This window comes from Heterodontus francisci, chromosome 20 (genome assembly GCF_036365525.1).
Source record: "Heterodontus francisci isolate sHetFra1 chromosome 20, sHetFra1.hap1, whole genome shotgun sequence".
Lineage (NCBI taxonomy): Eukaryota > Metazoa > Chordata > Chondrichthyes > Heterodontiformes > Heterodontidae > Heterodontus > Heterodontus francisci.
In genome coordinates, this window is record NC_090390.1 from 66,317,561 (window position 1) to 66,337,279 (window position 19,719).

At 40.6% G+C, this 19,719-nt stretch overlaps 1 protein-coding gene across 2 annotated transcripts in view; it reads left to right on the plus strand.

Annotated features, from left to right (window-relative positions):
• atrnl1b (attractin-like 1b) overlaps nucleotides 1–17,803 on the plus strand; it is a 1,082,183-nt gene extending 1,064,380 nt beyond the window's left edge. For both annotated transcript variants that reach the window (XM_068052965.1, XM_068052966.1), the window contains exon 29: nucleotides 15,316–17,803. In XM_068052965.1, coding sequence (XP_067909066.1) covers nucleotides 15,316–15,440 — 125 coding nt within the window. In that variant the 3' untranslated portion in view covers nucleotides 15,441–17,803. The remainder of the gene's footprint in view (nucleotides 1–15,315) is intronic.
• The last annotated feature ends 1,916 nt before the right edge of the window (nucleotides 17,804–19,719 follow it).

Below are 19,719 nucleotides of genomic sequence, written 5' to 3' on the forward strand. Positions count from 1 at the left end.
CAATTGATTTTTTTGCCAATGATGTTAGATATTGTCTAAATTAATGCCATGGCGAAGGTGTGCAAATTAATGTTTGTTGCTGGACATAGCAATGGAGTTGCTATCTTGTTAGTTCGCATATAGAAATGAGTGGTTACATCAGTTCCTCTCCAGTGGGCCTGGCGATAAAATGTCGAGCATCTCAACTGGGCAACTATGAGTTCAAACCCAGGTTTAATTGAGATTCACACTTCCTTCTTGCTGTCAGTGCAAATTTTGGTGGTTCTTGCTAGACCTTTAAATGATGCAGCACAACATGCTCTACACATGTACATTTCCTAATTTTACAAAATTAAGTTCACTCAATAGGATTGCAGGACCGTATAATATTTTCTGAGGGGGAATACAACATTTTAAAAATAGTTTACAAAGTACTTTGTATCTACAGTTGCAACACAAATGGGAAACAGTTGGCTGTGCTTGCATGTGCACTTGTTTTATGCCAGTTTTTACCTTCCACTGTAGGCAAATGAGCCCCATAGGAAATTTCAGCACAAGATCCCTCAACCAGATCGTCACAGAAAATGGGATAAATTTTTGTGTAAGTGATCTGGGAAATTTGGACCATAATTACTTTTACCTCATAGACTCAGCAGCTATGGAGAATTCCAGTTTCTCAATAACAACCATGTTTTAAACATTTTCAACTTATGCACAAATGCTGTGCAACTAAAATAAGCCCTGAAAGCTGTAGAAAATAAAAAATGTTTTAAACACTTGCTTGCTCTATTTTCCCATTCATCACCTTCTCTTCTGCCCCAATCTCCTCTTTCTTCTCATGTTTTATATTTACTTTTAAGTTTATCTATCTAATCAGCCCAATTCCATCTGTCATATTACTTCCCCCCCCCCCCCCCCCACCTATGGAAAACTCTAACTGCTTTTGGGGGCCTAGGAGGAAATATTCACAGAAACTGAAGTTATCAATGTAGGAAAAAAAGATTGTTCAGGAATTATCTTTAAAATGAAGATATACACAGGCTATTTAACTTGCACTGTGAGCACAGGTTTCTACTTAAAAGACTCCAATGAGACAAGAAATTGGAAGAGTTATTTTCTAGCACAATGTTGTATATTTATGGAGCTGCTCAGTTCATGTGATTTTGCAGTTTAGATATGTTGTCTCATTATTGATCCTTTATTAACAGATTAAGGAGCATGACCAACAGCAAGAGTAAAGGCAGCTAAGGACAGAAATGAACCTGTTTGTTATTGGCACATGTGAATAATGTTATTATGTTACTAAATGTTAAATGAATAATGTTACTAAATCTGTTTTTGATCAGATCATCTCTAAGTGTATAGCAAGGGGCGATGGATAGATTCTCTCTTGTTGAAGATGGTCATTGACCGGCACTTGTGTGGCACAAATGTTACTCGCCACTTATCAGTCCAAGCCTGGATATTGTCCAGGTCTTGCTGCATTTCTACACAGACCTCTTCAGTATCTGAGGAGTCACAAATGGTGCTGAACATTGTGCAATCATCAGCGAACGTCCCCACTTCTGACCTTATGATTGAAGAAGGTCATTGATGAAGCAGCTGAAGATGGTTGGGGTGAAGACACTGCCCTGAGGAACTCCTGCAGTGATGTCCTGGAGCTGAGATGATTGACCTCCAACAACCACAACCATCTTCTTTTGCGCTAGGTACGACTCCAACCAGTGGAGAGTTTTCCCCCTGACTTCCATTGACTGCAGTTTTGCTCGGGCTCCTTGATGCCATACTCAGTCAAATGCTGCCTTGATGTCAAGGGCAGTCACTCTCACCTCACCTCTTGAGTTTAGCTCTTCTGTGCACATTTGAACCAAGACTGTAATGCAGTCAGGAGTTAAGTGGCCCTGGCGGAACCCAAACTGAGCGTCAGTGAGCAGGTTATTGCTAAGCAAGTGCATTTTGATAGCACTGTTGACAACACCTTCCATCTCTTTACTGATGATTGAGAGTAGACTGATGGGGTGGTAATTGGCCGGTTGGATTTGTCCTGCTTTTTGTGTACAGGATATAGCTGAGTAGTTTTCCACATTGCCAGCTTGATTCCAGATGCTAGATGTAGTCTTCAGGCCCTCCTTTACACCCTTTCCAAAGCCACGATATCATCCACCATGTGAGGAGACCAAAACTGGACAGAGTATTCCAACTGACTTGTACAAAGACAAAATAGTATACTATGCCTGAAGGTCAATTGTTCTATAAATGCACCCCAATACCCCTATTTGCTCTATCATTTCATGGTACTGCTCATGATTCTTTAGAGATCTATGCATTAGAATGTTCTCTCTATCCAAATAATCGCATATTGCATCCCAGATGATTCCCTCAAACACCATTCCTATTACTGGTGTCAATTTGTCAGGCCTACAGTTACATAGTTCCGTCTTGTCTCCTTTTTTAAAGATAGGGACAACATTAGCCCCCTTCCAGTCTACAGGAATGATCCCAGAGTGTAGCGAGCTATTACAAATACTGGCACAGCACATGTCACACCTTCCTGAGGACCCAAAGATGGATATCTTCTGGCACTGTTGCTCTATTTTTAGATCCTAAGATTGACACTAAGATTGGTGGAGTAGCAGATAGTGAAGGGGACTGTCAGAGAATACAGCAGAATATAGATAGATTGAAGAGTTGGGCAGAGAAATGGCAGATGGAGTTCAATCAGGGTAAATGCGAGGTGATGCGTTTTGGAAGATCCAATTCAAGAGTGAACTATACAGTAAATGGAAAAGTCCTGGGGAAAATTGATGTGCAGAGAGATTTGGGTGTTCAGGTCCATTGTTCCCTGAAGGTGGCAACGCAGGTAAATAGAGTGGTCAAGAAGGCATACGGCATGCTTTCCTTCATCGGACGGGGTATTGAGTACAAGAGTTGGCAGGTCATGTTACAGTTGTATAGGACTTTGGTTCGGCCACATTTGGAATACTGCGTGCAGTTCTGGTCGCCACATTACCAAAAGGATGTGGATGCTTTGGAGAGGGTGCAGAGGAGGTTTACCAGGATGTTGCCTGGTATGGAGGGCGCTAGCTATGAAGAGAGGTTGAGTAGATTAGGATTATTTTCATTAGAAAGGCGGAGGTTGAGGGGGGACCTGATTGAGGTGTACAAAATCATGAGAGGTATAGACAGGGTGGATAGCAAGAAGCTTTTTCCCAGAGTGGGGGATTCAAATACTAGGGGTCACGAGTTCAAAGTGAGAGGGGAAAAGTTTAGGGGGGATATGCGTGGAAAGTTCTTTACGCAGAGGGTGGTGGGTGCCTGGAACGCGTTGCCAGCGGAGGTGGTAGATGCGAACACGATAGCGTCTTTTAAGATGTATCTAGACAGATACATGAATGGGCAGGAAGCAAAGAGATACAGACCCTTAGAAAATAGGCGACATGTTTAGGTAGAGGATCTGGATCGGCGCAGGCTTGGAGGGCCGAAGGGCCTGTTCCTGTGCTGTAATTTTCTTTGTTCTTTATCCTTAATTCTATCTAAAACAATATGTTAATATTACTTGTTTTATTATTGACATCAACAGTCAATTCTAGTGAGTCTTTTGTAACCTCTCCTTGAGCATCCTTCAGTGGCCCAGTACAGTCTTTGATAATTCTGAGTCTTCACATTACTGAAAAAGCTTTACAAATTACTTACACAATTGTCTACAATTCTGTTTTCTATTACCCTTTTGGCTGATGTAATCATGCCATCATTTTCTTTAGCTGTTCCTTGTATTTAGCTCTGATTAGTTGAGTATCAGATATCTTTACTTTGTAGAAACATGGGACTATGCTATCGTGACAACAACTAACTGAAAGAAGGGAAGGATTAGGAACTTAATGTTCCTGGCTACAAGGTATTCAGAAAAAAAAGGGGAGTGGTGGGGATAGCAATGTTGATCAAAGAAGCTGTTACAGCACTGGAGAGAGATGATGTACTTGAAGGGTCAAAGGTCTTTAGAATCAAGGAATAATAAAAGAGCTGTATACATTTTCTTTTCTTTCATGGGATGCGAGCATCACTGGCAAGGCCAGCATTTTATTGCCTTTCTCTAATTGCCCTTGAGAAGGTGGTGGTGAGCCGCCGCCTTGAACTGCTGCAGGACATAGATAAGCTAGCAGAATGGGCAGACAAGTGGCAGATGAAACTTAATACAGAGAGGTATGAGGTGATGCATTTTGGCCAAAGGGATAGAGAGAGGCAGTATAAACTAAATTAAACAGTTCTAAAGAGTATACAGGGACGTAGGGGTTTTTGTGCAGGACATATTGAGAGAGTAGTTAACAAAGCATATGGTATCTTGGGCTTCATAAGTAGGGGTATTAAGTACAAAAGCAGGGAGGTTGTGCTGAAGCTGTATAAACCTCTGGTTAGGCCACAACTAGAGTTGTGGTCCATTTCTGGTCACCACACTTTAGGAAGGATGTGAGGGTTTTTGAGAGGGTGCAGAGTAAATTTACTAGAATGGTTCCAGGGATGAGGGAGTTTAACTAGAAGATTAGGTTGGAGAAGCTAGGGTTGTTCTCCTTGGAGCAAAGGAGATTGAGGGGAGATCTGATAAAGGTGTACAAGAGTATGACAGATTTATATAAGGTAGACAAAGAAAAGTTGTTCCATTAAATGAAGGTTTCCTCCAAGCCGACACTATATCCTGACGAGGAAATATATCACCTTCACAGTCGCTGAGTCAAAAACCTGGAACTCCCTCCCTAACAGCACTGTGGGTATACCTACGCCACATGAACTGCAACAGTTCAAGAAAGTGTCTCACCACCACCTTCCCAAGGGCAATTAGGGATGGGCAATAAATGCTGGCCTTGCTAACGTTGCTCCCATCCCATGAATGCATAAAAAAAGGCTAACATCACTGAGTTGAAAGGGATCTGGTGCAGGTGGATTAGCATCAAAAATGGATAGGCAAAACAGTGAGAGATGGTTCGGGTAGAGAATAGACACATAGAATCATAAAATAGTACAGCGCAGAAGAAGACTATTGTGCCCATTGTACCTGCATCACTCTTTTGAAGAGTATTCCGGTTCGTCCCACTTGCCTTCTCATTCCCCCTATCCCTACAATTTTTTTCTGCTAATGTACAGTTTGTGGGGCCTTGCCTCTTTATTTCAAGGTCTCCTGGAAGAACGCCAAAGGCAAACCTATAGAACAGAATTGCCCAATGATTTCACCATCAGTGGTGGCAAAATACTCCTCGAATAGCCAGCAATTTTGCACCAGTGACCCGTTTTGGGGCTGACCTGGGTAGACCAGCAAATAGACATGAACAATTTCCTATTGTTGCTAAATCTGTCCCATAGATGCAAGCAGGGCAAATTCAGCACAATGGAGACTACCACATATAATTGTCCAATGGAAGCAATTCAGTAGTGTAAAAATCTTGGACATATTTGTGTTCCTATTGGTTTCAATAAAAGATAATAATTAAAACCATCTCCATCGAACCAGAAAATGATGCCTACCCAGAATGAAATATATTTTTAAAAAATGCTTCTTCGAATGGCCTGTCAGTAACTCTTCCAGGAAATGTGAGTCACACTGACCAGGATGTCTTAGTTCCTGCTCTGTAATGAATTAAGGAGTTGGTTGGGGCATTTCAATTTACCTCAGTCTCTGGGCTGAGGAGCTTGTGGGTGGTGTTCTGGGATGGAAATCAGCCAGACTTCTTACTCCAAGTTGTTTCTCAGTAATCCCTGATGGAGTACATGCTTGAATTGTTAAAGGGTATTCTAATTGAGGTTTTTAAAATAATAAAAGAATTCTCTAGAGTAGAGAACCTATTGTCCCGGGTGGGAGAATCCAGAATGGGCAGGGGAGCACATCCTTAAAATTAGAGCCAGGCCATTCATGAAGCACTCATTCCCTATTCAGTAAGTGTATTAAGGAACATCGATTAAAGGCAGTAAGTGAAGTTGAAGTACAGATCAGCCATGATTGAATTCAAAGTCAGAATAAGCTCAGGAACTCAATGGCCTACTCTTGTTCCTGTCCTAAAGTATGTTCCATCAAGGTCAACAATCTTTCCTACATTACAACAATGTCTGCACTTCAAAAGTACTTCATGGGCTGTAAAACTCTTTGGGTAAAGAGGTCATGAAATGTACTATATAAATGCAAGTCTTTTTCTTTCCAAGTGGATATTTTTCATGTCTTAAACTGTTGGATCATGGAGGAGGAGACTGCCATCACAGCTATGACTGGAAAGTTTATACGTTAACCAGTGACATCGACTGCAATGTTTCTGTTAACAGTCATCGAATTATAGAATGATTACAGCACAGAAGGAGGCCATTCAGTCCGTTGAGTCCATGCCAGCTCTCTAAGAGCAATCCAGTTAGTCCCACTCCCCAGTCCTTTCCCCATAGCCCTGCAAATTCTTTTTGCTTCAGTTGCTTATCTAATTCCCTTTTGAAAGCCACGATTGAATCTGCCTCCACCACACTGTCAGGCAGTGCATTCCAGATCCTAACCACTCACTGCGTAAAAAGGTTGTTCTTGTCACCTTTGGTTCTTTAGCCAATCATGTTAAATTGATGTCCTCTGGTTCTCGACCCTTCCGCCAATGGGAACAATTTCTCTACCTGCTCTGTCTACACCTGTCATGATTTTGAACACCTCTATCAAGTTTCCTCTCAACCTTCACTTCTCCAAGGAGAACAACGCCAGCTTCTTCACTCTGTCCATGTAACTGAAGTCCCTCATCCCTGGAACCATTCTCAGGAATCTTATCTGCAACATAGGAACATAGAAAATACGAGTAGGAGTAGGCCATTTGGCCCCTTGAGCCAGCTCCGCCATTCAACTAGATCATGGCTGATCTACCTCAATGGCATTTTCCTACACAATCCCCATATCCTTTGATACCTTTAACATCTAGAAATCTATCGATCTTTGTCTTGAACATACTCAATGACTGACCCTCACCACCCTCTGGGGTAGAGAATTCCAAAGATTCACCACCCTCTGAGTGAAGAAATTCCTCCTCTTTTCATTCCTAAATAGCCTACCCCTTATTCTGAGACTGTCTCCCCTGGTTCTAGATACCCCAGCCAGGGGAAACATCCTTTCTCCATCTACCCTGTCGAGCCCTGTAGGAATTTATGTTTCAATGAGATCACCTCTCATTCTTTCTAAACTCTAGAGAATATAGGCCCAGCTTCCTCAATCTCTCCTCATCGGACAATTCTGCCATCCCGGTAATTAGTCTGGTGAACTTCATTGCACTCCGTCCATGGCAAGCCAATTGTCCCTAGCGAGACCCAAAACCCCACTTACCTTTTTCGGGACCGGCATCCATGCTGCTCCTCACGCTGGGTGCAGTGCCAGCAGTGGCCACCACTCCCGGTGGCACTGCTGGGAAGAGCTTCTGGCCTGCTGATTGGTGGCAGCTCTAGGAAGTCCTGCCCGAGGCCAATTAAGGGCCTGGGCCACGCAAAACCACTGCGTGGCTTCCAGGCCCAGCGGAGGCGGGCTCTCCCCCGACTTTTAAGCCAGTGGGCGGGGCCTCTGCCTCCATGTAAAAGTCTGGCCTAAGCCTCTATTTATAAAGCTCAGGGTCCCCTACCCCTTTTTAACCACTTTATCAATCTGCCCTGCCACCTTCAGCAATTTTTGCACATTTAACCCCAGGTATCTCTGTTCCTGAACCCCCTTTACAATTGTATCCATTAGTTTAAATTGCCTCTCCTCATTCTTCCTACCAAAATGTACTACTTCACACTTCTCTGCATTACATTTCATTCCCACGCTGGGGGTGGGGGGGAAGGCATCCAAACTAAAGCTCCCTGGATGGCAAAAGAAACAGATTAAAATGAGACAGAAAAAGGAGGCTTGTGACAAATGTAAGGTTCATAATGCAGCAGAAAACCCAACTGAATATAGAAAGTACGGAGGAGATCTACAAAAAGGGGAAAAGAGACAGTATGAGAAGAGATTAGTGGCTAACATATAAAAGGGAACCCAAAAGTTTTTTTTTACATACGCATAAATACTAAAAGGGCAGTCAAAAGAAAGCTAGCTCAATTGGAAACTAAAAGGAAATATTCTGGTGGAGGCAGAGAGCATGGCTGAGGTGCTAAGCTTAGCATCCGTCTTCACTGGAGAAGAGGACGCTGCCAATGTAGTAGTAAAGGAGGAGGTAGTAGCGATATCGTATAGGATAAAAATAGATAAGGAGACGATACTTAAAAGTTGGATGTACTCAAAGTAGAAAATTCATCTAGTCTGGATGCAATACATCCAAGGTTGCTGAGGAAAGCAAGGGTGTAAATTACAGAGACCCTTGCTACAGTCTCCCGAACCTTCTTAGATATGTGTGAGGTGTCAGAGGACTGGAAGATTGCAAATGTTACATCCCTTTTTTAAAAAAAAGCCCCAGGGATAAATCCAGCAGCCAGCCTAATATCGGTGGTGGGGCAGCTTTTCGGGATAATAATCCGGGACAAACTTAATTGACATTTGGAAAACTATGGGCTAATAAATGTAAATTAGAATGGATTTTTTAAAGGCAAATCATGTTTACATAATGTGATTGAGTTCGGTGATGAAGTACTGGAGAGGGATGATGTTATGTACAGGAGGATACAGAATGGGCTGACACATGGCAGATGAACTTAAATGCAAAGTGTGAAGCAATTCATTTTGATAGGAAGAATAAGGAGAGGCAATAAGAATACAATTTTTAAATGGGTGGAGGAACAGAGAGACTTGGGGATGTGCGTACACACATCTTGATTGTGACAGGACAAGTTGAGAAGGCTGCTTAAAAAATAACCATATGGGATATTTGGCTTTATTAATAGAGGAATAGAGTACAAAAGCAAGGAACTTATGCTAAACCTGTTTAAAGCACCGGTTAAACTTCAGCTGGAGTATTGTGTTCAATTCTGGGCACCACACTTTAGGAAGGATGTCAAGGCCTTGAAGGGGATGCAGAAGAGATTTACGAGAATGGTACTAGGGATGAGGGACTTCAGTTATGTGGAGGGGCAGGAGAAGCTGGGGTTGGATAAGAGGAGATTTGATAGAGAAGTTCCAAATCTTGATCAGTTCTCATACAGTAAATAAGGTGAAACTGTGCCCGGTGGCAGAAAGGTTGGTAATTAGAGGAAACGGTTAAGGTGATTGGCAAAAGAACCAGAGATGACATAAGGAACTTTTTTTTTGTACAGCAAGTTGTGTGATCTGGAATGCGCTGCCTGAAAGGGCGGTGGAAGCAGATTCAATAATAACATTCAAAAGAGAATTGGATAAATACTTGGAAGACAAACAACTTATAGGATTATGGGGAAAGAACAGGAGAGTGGAAATACTTGGATAACTCTACCAAAGAGCCAGCACAGGCACAATGGACCAAATGGCCGCCTTCTGTGCGCGATCATTCAGCGATTCTAAACATTTTATTTGTCTTTGTACATGACCTTGGCTTTTTCTTAACACACTCCTTTCTATCAGCTACATCTGTGCAGCATGTTACAAGGGATTGTGATTTGGAGGGATTTTCTTTGGGACATGTACAGTATGATTCATGACATGAAGAGGGAAGCTGGGGGCAGTTGTCCTTTGTATGTCTTGCTGTGCTTCAGGAAATATTGTGCTGGATTTAACATTAAGAATAACAGTTAAATTAATATTGCTTGCCGTTATGATGGAGTAAATTGGACAGCAACTTCCAGAGTTCACACATGAGAAGTTGAATATGGAAATTTGGAAGTTGCCGTCTGATTTTTGTCGTTCTCCTCTACAAGCCTCATTCCACTGGTACCTTGCCAATAGACTCAGCATTGAAATCCATATAAGGAGGTGAAATTGCTGCATTTACCTAAAAGATACCCAATAAATACACCAGGATAAGTTAGAATTGGTAGCTTCAGGTGTAAGGGCTTTTATTTTTAACAGCATTTTAATTACTGCCAAACATCCTCTCTAGCACTGAAAATTTAATTTTAACAAATTGGAGTCTCATTCCTTCATAATTTAATTATTAGAAGTTTGTTTTTTACTTTGTTTTATCTCTCTCTCTCTTAACCCCAACTTTCTTTCCTTCAACTTTATTTCAGTTTCTGTACATGAATTAAATATTTTATACTTCTTGGTTTAGACTTTGCAAGCTGGATTTTAAAGTCCCTCCGCCGTCAGCAACATTGGCAGGGGGGCAATGAAGATCAGTATGGCGGAGGCCTGCCACCAACCCCGATGGCGACAGGTTCCGTGCCAATCGCGGCGGCAAGGCCTCATGGCCACTCCGCCACTCGGCAGCGGGACCCCCATTTCAATATGTAAACTAATTTACATACCTGATTTAATGAGGATCCTGTCGCTGCCTTAATCGCCGCACCGATCTTCATTCGGGCAGCCGACAATGCCACGCCTTCGAATCCCCATTCGGGGAAATGTGGCTTAACACCTGTGGGGAGGGGGGAGAAGAATTGTTTCTCTGTGCGGGAGGGGGGTAGTGGGGTGACATCACTGCGGATTGGTCGGGGGATGATGGGTAGGGGTAAAAGGCAAAGGTGCCAAACTTTGGGGGGAGGTGGGGAGGTGCGACAGGGAAGGTCAAATTCTTAATAAACAAATTCGGGGGGGCGGGGGGGAGGGCAGGAATGTTTTTCAATGCAATTGGGGGGGTGGGAAAATGTGTTTAACTGTAATTTAATTCTGTTTTTTGGTATTTGAACTGACTTGGCTCTTTAATTTTTAAATCTCCATTGAGGGGCGATAAGCCCTTTAAAAATGGCACCAGGCGGCAGACGCAATTGCCGGCGACAGCTCACCCGCCCCCTCCATGTCATCACGGGGGGGCGGGCGCTGTGGCCATGCAAATGGGCCGCCACGTTTGAAATCGCAGCGGCTCCATGACCTACTTTGGTGGCGGACTCTTAAAATGCAGCCCTGCAAGTCTCAGTAAGGGTTCTTCAATATCATTGGTTGAAGAGCCACTCTGTTGTTTTCCCTGGTCTCACACACCACAGATCCCTGTAGAGGGTGCTGCACTGTATCTCTTACCTGCTCGCACAATATATGTGGACAGCTGTAAACATGGTGAATGGCATGCATCGTTCCTTCCCTGCTGCCCACATTATGATTTTGAGTTTTGCATCTGTAATGACTCCAATGCATAATGGGAATTGTAGTTTTCTTACAATGACATGCCTATCTATTTTTCTGTACAGTTCTTCAGCCATCAGACATCCTCTGGTATTGCACCAAAAGACCTGCACAGTAGATGTTGGCAGCTTATAACACAGTGATATGGCAGCCAGGCCTGCACTTCTGGGAGGGGTTTGTTGAATAATGACCACCAAGAAACATGATTTTTTTTTCCCTTATTCTAACCCAGGAATACTGGGGCTAATTGTAATACACTTACTGTTACTGATCAGAGACTGATGACTAACCTGCGACCTGACTGGGTAAACGCATTAAACCATTGTGGGGAGTAAGCTCACATTCATTTCTGTCTCTGGATGTATTTCTGAGGTGGGATCACTTTAGTCTATATTGTGCTGCCGCAGTTACTTAAGAATAAAATCACAATAGGAATATGTAAAAGGAAAAACGTCGGGAGAATTGAGGGCGAACTAACATTGATCCTTACTGCTCTCTTGTACTTGAAGATTAATATGATTCTTCATATCGGGTTTCTCCCATCATATTTTATTTTGCAATTTTGAAACAATGGGCTGGATTTTAACAAGCTCTCGACATCATGATCCATAGCGGGGGGGACCTGAAGATGGCTCCGGATGAGGCCCGCCATGGACTTTGATGCCGACAGGGCCCAGCCCGATCCTCCCGGCAGCGGCGAAGCTCCGTGTCGGCCCCCCCCCCCCCCCCCCCCCACTGTCCACCGCTGGGAGACGAGACCACAATTTAAATATGCAAATCAATTAAATTAATCTGAGATCTTAAGGGCCTGCAGCAATCTTCAGCGCGGTGGCCGGCACTCCCGCGCCTTCAGATCCCCGTTGGGGAAACCAGGTGCCACACTGGTGGGCAGGGGGAAGGAGGTATGTTTATCAGTGCAAGAGTTTTGGTGGGGGGATGGGGGAAACAGGGTCAAATACACGTAATGAGTGTAGGGGATGGTGGGAAAGGTTGAACCTTAAACTTTGTGCAGTTTGTGGGGGGGGTGCAGATCAGATGTAAAAGCTAAGTGTTTTGAGGGGAGAAAGGGCAAATAGTTATTGTAATTGTTTTGGGGGGGTGGAAAAGGGATGTTCGAAATTTATTTATTTAAAAATTTTAATATGCTGGCAGGGCTAGCTGCCCTTTAAAAAGGGCGCCAGCACCTGTGCACAGGTAACTGATGCCATTTCTGGCGACAGACAGCTCGTCCCCTCCACGTGATTGGTGGGAGGGGGGGGGGGGGCCGCCCTGGCTATTTAAATGAGCTGCCGCACTTAAGATCATGGTAGTTCTTCGATTATCTGCTTGGGCACCCTTCTGCTACATATGGTGTAAAGAACCTATCTTCAGGCCCTCCACTGCTGCATCACTGAACCCAGGAGATCCTGCAGGAATCATGTATCACAGGAAGTCGAACCAGTTTTTTTTTCAGAATTTATGCATGTTTTGCTTTAAATAGACATCAAGTCTGCCAGAAAACCTACCCTTCACAGTGACGAGCTGCCAATCAATGTTACTAACAAAGGGCAGCTTGCTGACGAGACTTGAATGATGATCAAAAGGATTTGGGCCTCTGAGCACTGACATCGGGTGACACAACCACGGTCCACCCAATTTTCACCACACATGAAAATTGACCCCAATATCTTTAAATGGAATATGATTCTGTAACTTGAATCAAATATGCTTAAAGCAGCATCACCAAAAGAACATTTAATTGCGCGCATATGGCATTTACTGTTTGCAGGACTTTGAGCACAAATTGAATGCCATGTTTACCCACATACCATCAAAAGTACTTTATATTGGCTGTAAAATGCTTTTATGACATGATGAGAATGCAAAAGCCACCATATAGATACAAAAGGCAAAATACTGCAGATGCTGGAAATCTGAAATAGAAACAAAAAATGCTAGAAATACTCAGGTCAGGCAGTGCCAAATGCAACTCTTTTTCTGCTACCATTATAATGCCTTATCTTGATTTATTACCTCAACAAAATGAGTTTTTGAATTTATAACTCTGTGGGCAGCAATATTCTCTTTCAATTGATTCAGTAGCCACAGAGAGTGCATTGCAGGAACAAGAAACCTTGGCACCCATTGTGAGCCAGTCTGAAAGAAATGTATTATATTGATCTGTTTCTAGAGCCTTGTCCTCATGCCCTCTCATGTTTAAATGCCATTGAAGTGAGGGGGAGAAGTTTAAAAAGAAAATCTATATTTTGCTCAGCCTGTATTTAGCCACTACACTAATACTTTTGACCTTGACTTTTATCAGTTTGTCTACATTTCTATTGTAAGTAATAGGAAAATATCAACTGATACTTGCTATGGTAAGGTTTTTTTTTTATTTGCCACTGCAACGAGCATTAAAGCCCAGCCAAAGAAAAATTCAATTTTGAATACTTACCCTAAACATTGCATTCATAGAAGCAATCATTATCTAAGGTTTGATTCATTAGATAGTTATTTGAAATATGGATTACTGGAAGCCTAATTTGGAACTTGAGGTGCAGAGTTAGCGAAAAGCAGATGCCACAGGTTAGACTTGGTTTCCACTTTGACTTAAGCATGTCTTGAAATGATTGTAATTGGTGGTAAACTAGTTAGAATAAAGATGATCTCAAAATTGTGGTTCATTGTGGTATGTATTGAATGCATTGGCATATATGTGGTAGTATAAATAGATTGTTTTTAAATGATCAAGAAAGCCTTGAAGTTCTCTGGAAAAATGAAGGCTGAGGGGTAACCTAATTAGAGGTCTTTTAAGTTATGAAGAGGTTTGATAGGGTAGATGTAGAGAAGATGGTTTCACTTGTGGAGGAATTCAAAACTAGGGGTTGTAAATATAAGATGGTTACTAATAAATCTAATAATGAATTCAGGTGAAACTTCATTACTGAGAGAGCAGTTCGAATATGGAACTTGGCGTAGTTGAGGAAAATAGCATAGATGCATTTAAGGGGAAACTAGATAAGTACATGAGTGAGAAAGGTATAGAAGAACATGCTCAAAGGGTGAGATGAAGTAGGTGGGAGGAAGCTTGTGTGGGGTATAGACACTGACATAGACCTGTTGGGCCGAATGGCTTTAATTGTAGTTTGGAGAAAATAGCATGACAGGTTTGTATGGCTGTATTTACAGAAAGTTTTATGAACCTATTGAGCATTACAAAGCATTTGTATTGAACACATTGATTTGCATATTTGTATCAGGTAAGAAATAAGTTAATCTGAACCACTTTATATAATTAGACAAGAGTCCTGTGGGATTGATTGGAATATTTGACAGATGTACAAGTACAGCATTATAGTGTACTATTTCTTCATGTTTACACATGAGAGCCGGGATGATTTATTTTGCTAGTACAGCATTCATTCTACATAAAAGGAAAAGAAATATACTGAAAATATGCTGTTGTTTTCATCCATGAAGTCCATTTAAATGTCTAACTTGCTTTTTTTAAAAAGTTTCCAGACATATGTTAAGCAGTATTACACACGGAATGGTATTCCTGATACTAATTTGGTGCAAGTATTTTGTTACCCATGTGACATTTCTTCAAATAACCAATCTCTGCAGCCTTGAATTCACTTCTGTATTTAAAAAAAAAATCTCTTTGGCCTGTCTCAAAAGTAGATACTAAAATACTTCAAAGCATTCCAAGTGAGTTTATAAAATGAGGTGCTTTCAGGTCCACATGAAATTCAAAACCTGAAAGAATATATATGCTGAGACGAACATCTGAAGTACTGTATTTATACAGAAGGTTTAAACTTGATCTTCATTTAAATTTTATTTGACCAGTGCTTCTGTGAATCATCCTGACACAGTTAATGAAATTCCTTTAGATCTCAAGTCTTGAGTAATGAATTGTTCCTCACTTAATTGTATTGCTTTGATAACTAGGAACAGTACTGGACTGGAGAGCACAATAAATGAATTTCATAAAATGATTTGTGTGACATTTTGAAAAACGATCTTCTATAGTGGCCTGATTTAATGGAAATCAAGCAGCATTGCCAGACTGAATACACTATGTCGAAGTTGGAGTGGATGGTCTTTTCACTGTGGTGTTTTGCAGAGAGGTGGCCAACATCTAGTAAAGCCTAATAGAGCTCCAAGTAAATCATTTTTCATTTTTGTATCTGCAGGTCTTGCCATAGCCAGTGCACTTATAGATATTTCTCAACAAAAGCCAAGTGAGTGCAAAGAGAAGACCTCAGCAGTTCGGAACAGAAAGCAGCTCCCTCCAACACATCAAGGAACTTGCGTATAAAGGATATAAAAACTGCACTTGTTTATTCTTTTAATCTTTTTCCTTTTGATATGGCTTTAGTTTAAAGCCAGACAACAGCCTCAGTTTTTGTAGAGGCAACAGCATAAGAATATTAAAACATGTGCCCTGCCATCTCTGCCTATGAAGTCAGTGATGGGTCCTGTACCAGTGGAGGGGGATTACACTTGTCTTCCATGCTGTCAATTTGATTTATTACGTTTTCACATCATTAGCCACATTTGTGAATACCATTATGGAAATAAAATTAAAAATGCTAAATGACCACAGAAATATTATTTCCATTTTAGGCACATGCTGATGGCAATTGACTGTGGGTTGAATAACTATCAATTTTTAAGATTGTCAAAGTATTAATGCAAATGTGTTAACAGAGAAATGAATGTTTTTTTGATATATGTGGTACTGCAACTTTGGTAACTGTGAAGAGGGAGGACAGAAATGTGTAAATGTTGATGCATTTGTAACCATCCCTGAAGTCTCCAGTTATTTTTATTCTGCAGAGGTCATATGGAATAAAACCACTGTGGGAGTTTGATTCATTGTTACTTGCACGTTACAGTGGTGCTGGAGCAATAATTAGAAATCCATTGTATGCTAATAATTTGAAGAAAATATACAAGAGTTGCAATTTATGATATTCCTGGATTCTGTGTTTACATTTCAGTCTTAGTAGGGAATGCATAAAATACTTCACTGCTGTGCTGGGCTGTTGAATTGCAGTACAGGAAAGCATTTGTAAAAATGTTATTTATTGCAGACATCTAAGGGAAAACTGCACATAACTACATTTTTTAAAACAATTTCTATTAAGCAAATCCATTTTGGTGTAAGTTTACTGGGACAACTGTGTATTACAGAGAAAAGAAAATATGTCTAAGCATGGAAAGCAGTTTGTGCAGTTACTGTTGGTGTTCATTATGTAAGTAACTTTGATAAACACTTGATTGAAATGATAGTTAAGTAATGGTGAAGGACACAGGGTAGAAGAATAAAGTGAATGTGTTTTTTTTCTCCATTTTCTGGGCAGGTTTAGGTGGCTGAGTTTGTCACATTACAGTTTAGCCAGACAAATTCTGCAGAGATATTCCTTTTTTTTTAATTGAGACATGCTGTAATTTTAAAAAAAAGTGCATCTGGCTTACATGGGACACTTAGTTCAGTTAAGTATCTGATTCCAATTTTCATAGTTGGAGGAAATCCTCTAAAGGAATTATAGTAGACAATGATCTTGGACTTTTCCCCACTATGTTAACAGAAGCTGTTCTTTCTATGTAACATTTGTGTTGAATTGCACTGATCCATGTTAGTTCTAACCTGTATTGGAAACACATTTAAATAATTATGTATTAAGGAATGATGGAAGCCCCATTTATCTCTTGTCTCATATTTTGGACAGGGGTTCTGTGATTACCTTTTTTTTTACTCATTTGTTCCATTTGTGTCTTGCCACATAATTCATAAAACTGTAAAGTTGTCACATCTGTAAATACACATCTGGCAGGGTCAGTCAGGTGATTGCACAAATAAGTATTTTACACTGAAATGTTTAGATTTGTATCATTAAAGAACAGCTCACATAAATTCTGTGTTTACCTGGGCCTATGTAAAACAATTTTGAAGCTTCAACATAATAAAAAAAAAGAAAATATTTTTTCTTCAATTTTCTTTCCTGTATAGTGGACAAATTCTTCACCTTGTAATGTTACATAGGTTTTCTGATATTGCATTAGTGATGGCCCCAGGGGTGTTAAAAGAAATAAAACTAAATGTGTGCATGAAATGACAAAGTAGAAATTGTTGGAAAATGTGTATCAATGCTTTGTTACTCTTTGAGGTTTGATTTAACCTTAATCCTGTGTCTTGTGATGTTACTAAACTCATCTTCGCTCTACTAAAGGGAAAGTACACTACAGAAAATTGTACATTCCACCATATTGCAATGAAAATGGATTCCAAATAATATACAGCATCTAGTTTGTTTCCAAGATACAGTGCTAGGAGAGAAGCAAGTCAACAGAAATACAGCATGACAATGGCCATAACTGAAATCTGTTGCACATATAATAAACCTTTTAACATGATATGCTAGGTGAGGGTGGGGGAGAGAGGGGGTTTTAATTTTCTTAAAGGTTTGTATGTTATCACTAGTTGAGGGCCACGCATCACTGAGTAGAAGTCTCAACAGATAAGGATTAGCTGAATCCTCCACTCCCAAAGTCACTAATGCAGTGGAAAGTGTGGATCATTCTCTGGATCCAATATTCACGTTTGCACCAGGTAACCATCCACTTCTCTTATTGTTTACAAATAATTTGTAATGTATTTTAACTAATCCCCCCAAATATACAGTTTCAAAATATTTAGTTTTTGCAAGGAATATTCACATCTACACATCAATAAAAACTCTTGTTCGCACGATTCCTGTTGTCTGGATTTTTGGTAAAAGTTTTTATGTCAATATCTACAATTTAAAATGTTTGTGCTAATATTTATAATGGGACTATCTAATGTAAACACTGAGCTATTCTACTTTTGTTGTAGGCCTCCCATCTCTGGTGGTGCTTTGGTACCTCCCCATTCCTGTCTCTCAGCTCCCCAGCTCTTTGGCATTCTCAGGTCTGTTCCTTGGTATTCCCTGAATGTTCTTCCAGCTTTAGCCCTATTTCTTTGACTCCCCATTCCTACTGCACCATTTATCATTTGCTCCACCATGATTAGCAGCAGAGCTGAGGGTTTATTGCTTGCTATTTGACAGCAGTAGTCTGCCCATTATCTTTCCAACCTGTCGGGCATGGGAGCGTGGTGGTTATGTTACTGGACTGATAATTCAATGATATGAGTTCAAATCCCACAATGGTAGCCGGGGAATTTAAATTCAATTAATTGAATAAATCTGGAATAAAAAGCTGGTATCAGTAAAAATGATTATGAAGTTACTGGATTGTCATAAAAACCAATCTTTGCTAATGTCCTTACCTGGTCTGGCCTTGAAATAACTCCAGACCCTAAACAATGTGATTGACCTGTAATAGTCCTCTGAAATGGCCTAGAAAGCCACTCAGTTGTTAAGAATGCTGCTCACCACCACCTTCTCAAGGTCAATTAAGGATGGCATTGCCAGTGATGCCCACATCCCTTGAATAATATGTTTTTAAAAAGTCTCATATTTCGCCTAGACTAATCTTGCATTTTCATCAGTAAATCAGCCCGTTAGTAGGCCTGGGGGAACATTGCCCATAACACAGCAATGGCAACAATGAGGAGTAGATCATGGCCCAGCATTTTCAGGACGCCACCATATTTTTGAGGTGTAATTGTAATCTCTTGTTTGACAAAGGCTCTTTGGGGGATCTAGTGTAGAAAATATTGAATGAAGGTTTGAAAACACCAGTTATTTTTGCTTTTAAGGATATATTTTAACATAAAATAACCTTACAGTAAATATTAACCTTTGGATGCAGTTTGTTTCGGCCACATTAATTCTTGCCAAAAGGCATGAGCTCTGAATTTCTAAATTTTATTCACTATAATCATTACTGTAGTGACTAAGTTGTTATATTCAATAGTGTCAATTTCAAGGTTACATTTATTCCACTGGGAGAAAAAATGAGAATCCATAAATTTCAAGTTGATCAGAATATTTTCTTAGCAGATTAGAAAATTCATGATGTCATTTTAAGTGAATATTTACTGTGTGAGCTGATAAGGAAAATGGCCAGATTTCTGTCTCTGTCGTGTGTAAATATCAATGATTTGAAACACTTCTGATGCATTACAGAAAAAAGATCATGCTTCACCTGGTGGAGAGAAAGGCATGCTGGCCGGAAAAGACTGTGTAGTAACAGCTATGAGATAGTTTGGATGGAATTGTTACTCACTTATACAGTCCAAACAACAATGGGCAAAGATCCTTCCAACTTGCTCCACATTTTCTACCATTAAACTAATTGTATTTCCTATTGGTTTGCTCTTTTTTTTCATCTACACAGAGGACTAAAGAACGGATTACTTGAAATCACTGGAAATGCGCTTTATTTTCATATTCTCAACAGAATAATTCTTCTCTCCTTCTTCAAATACTATTTCAGTCTCAATATATTATGCCGGGTGCACCTGATGTACATTTCCAAACAATGATATGCTCTCTTGGGCATGTACTAAGTAACATTTCACCTCATATTTCTGTCCTGCTGCAATTGGAAAATCTGAAACCAGAGTCAAGACTTTTCTTGGGTTCCTTTTCAAATGTATCTAGTAA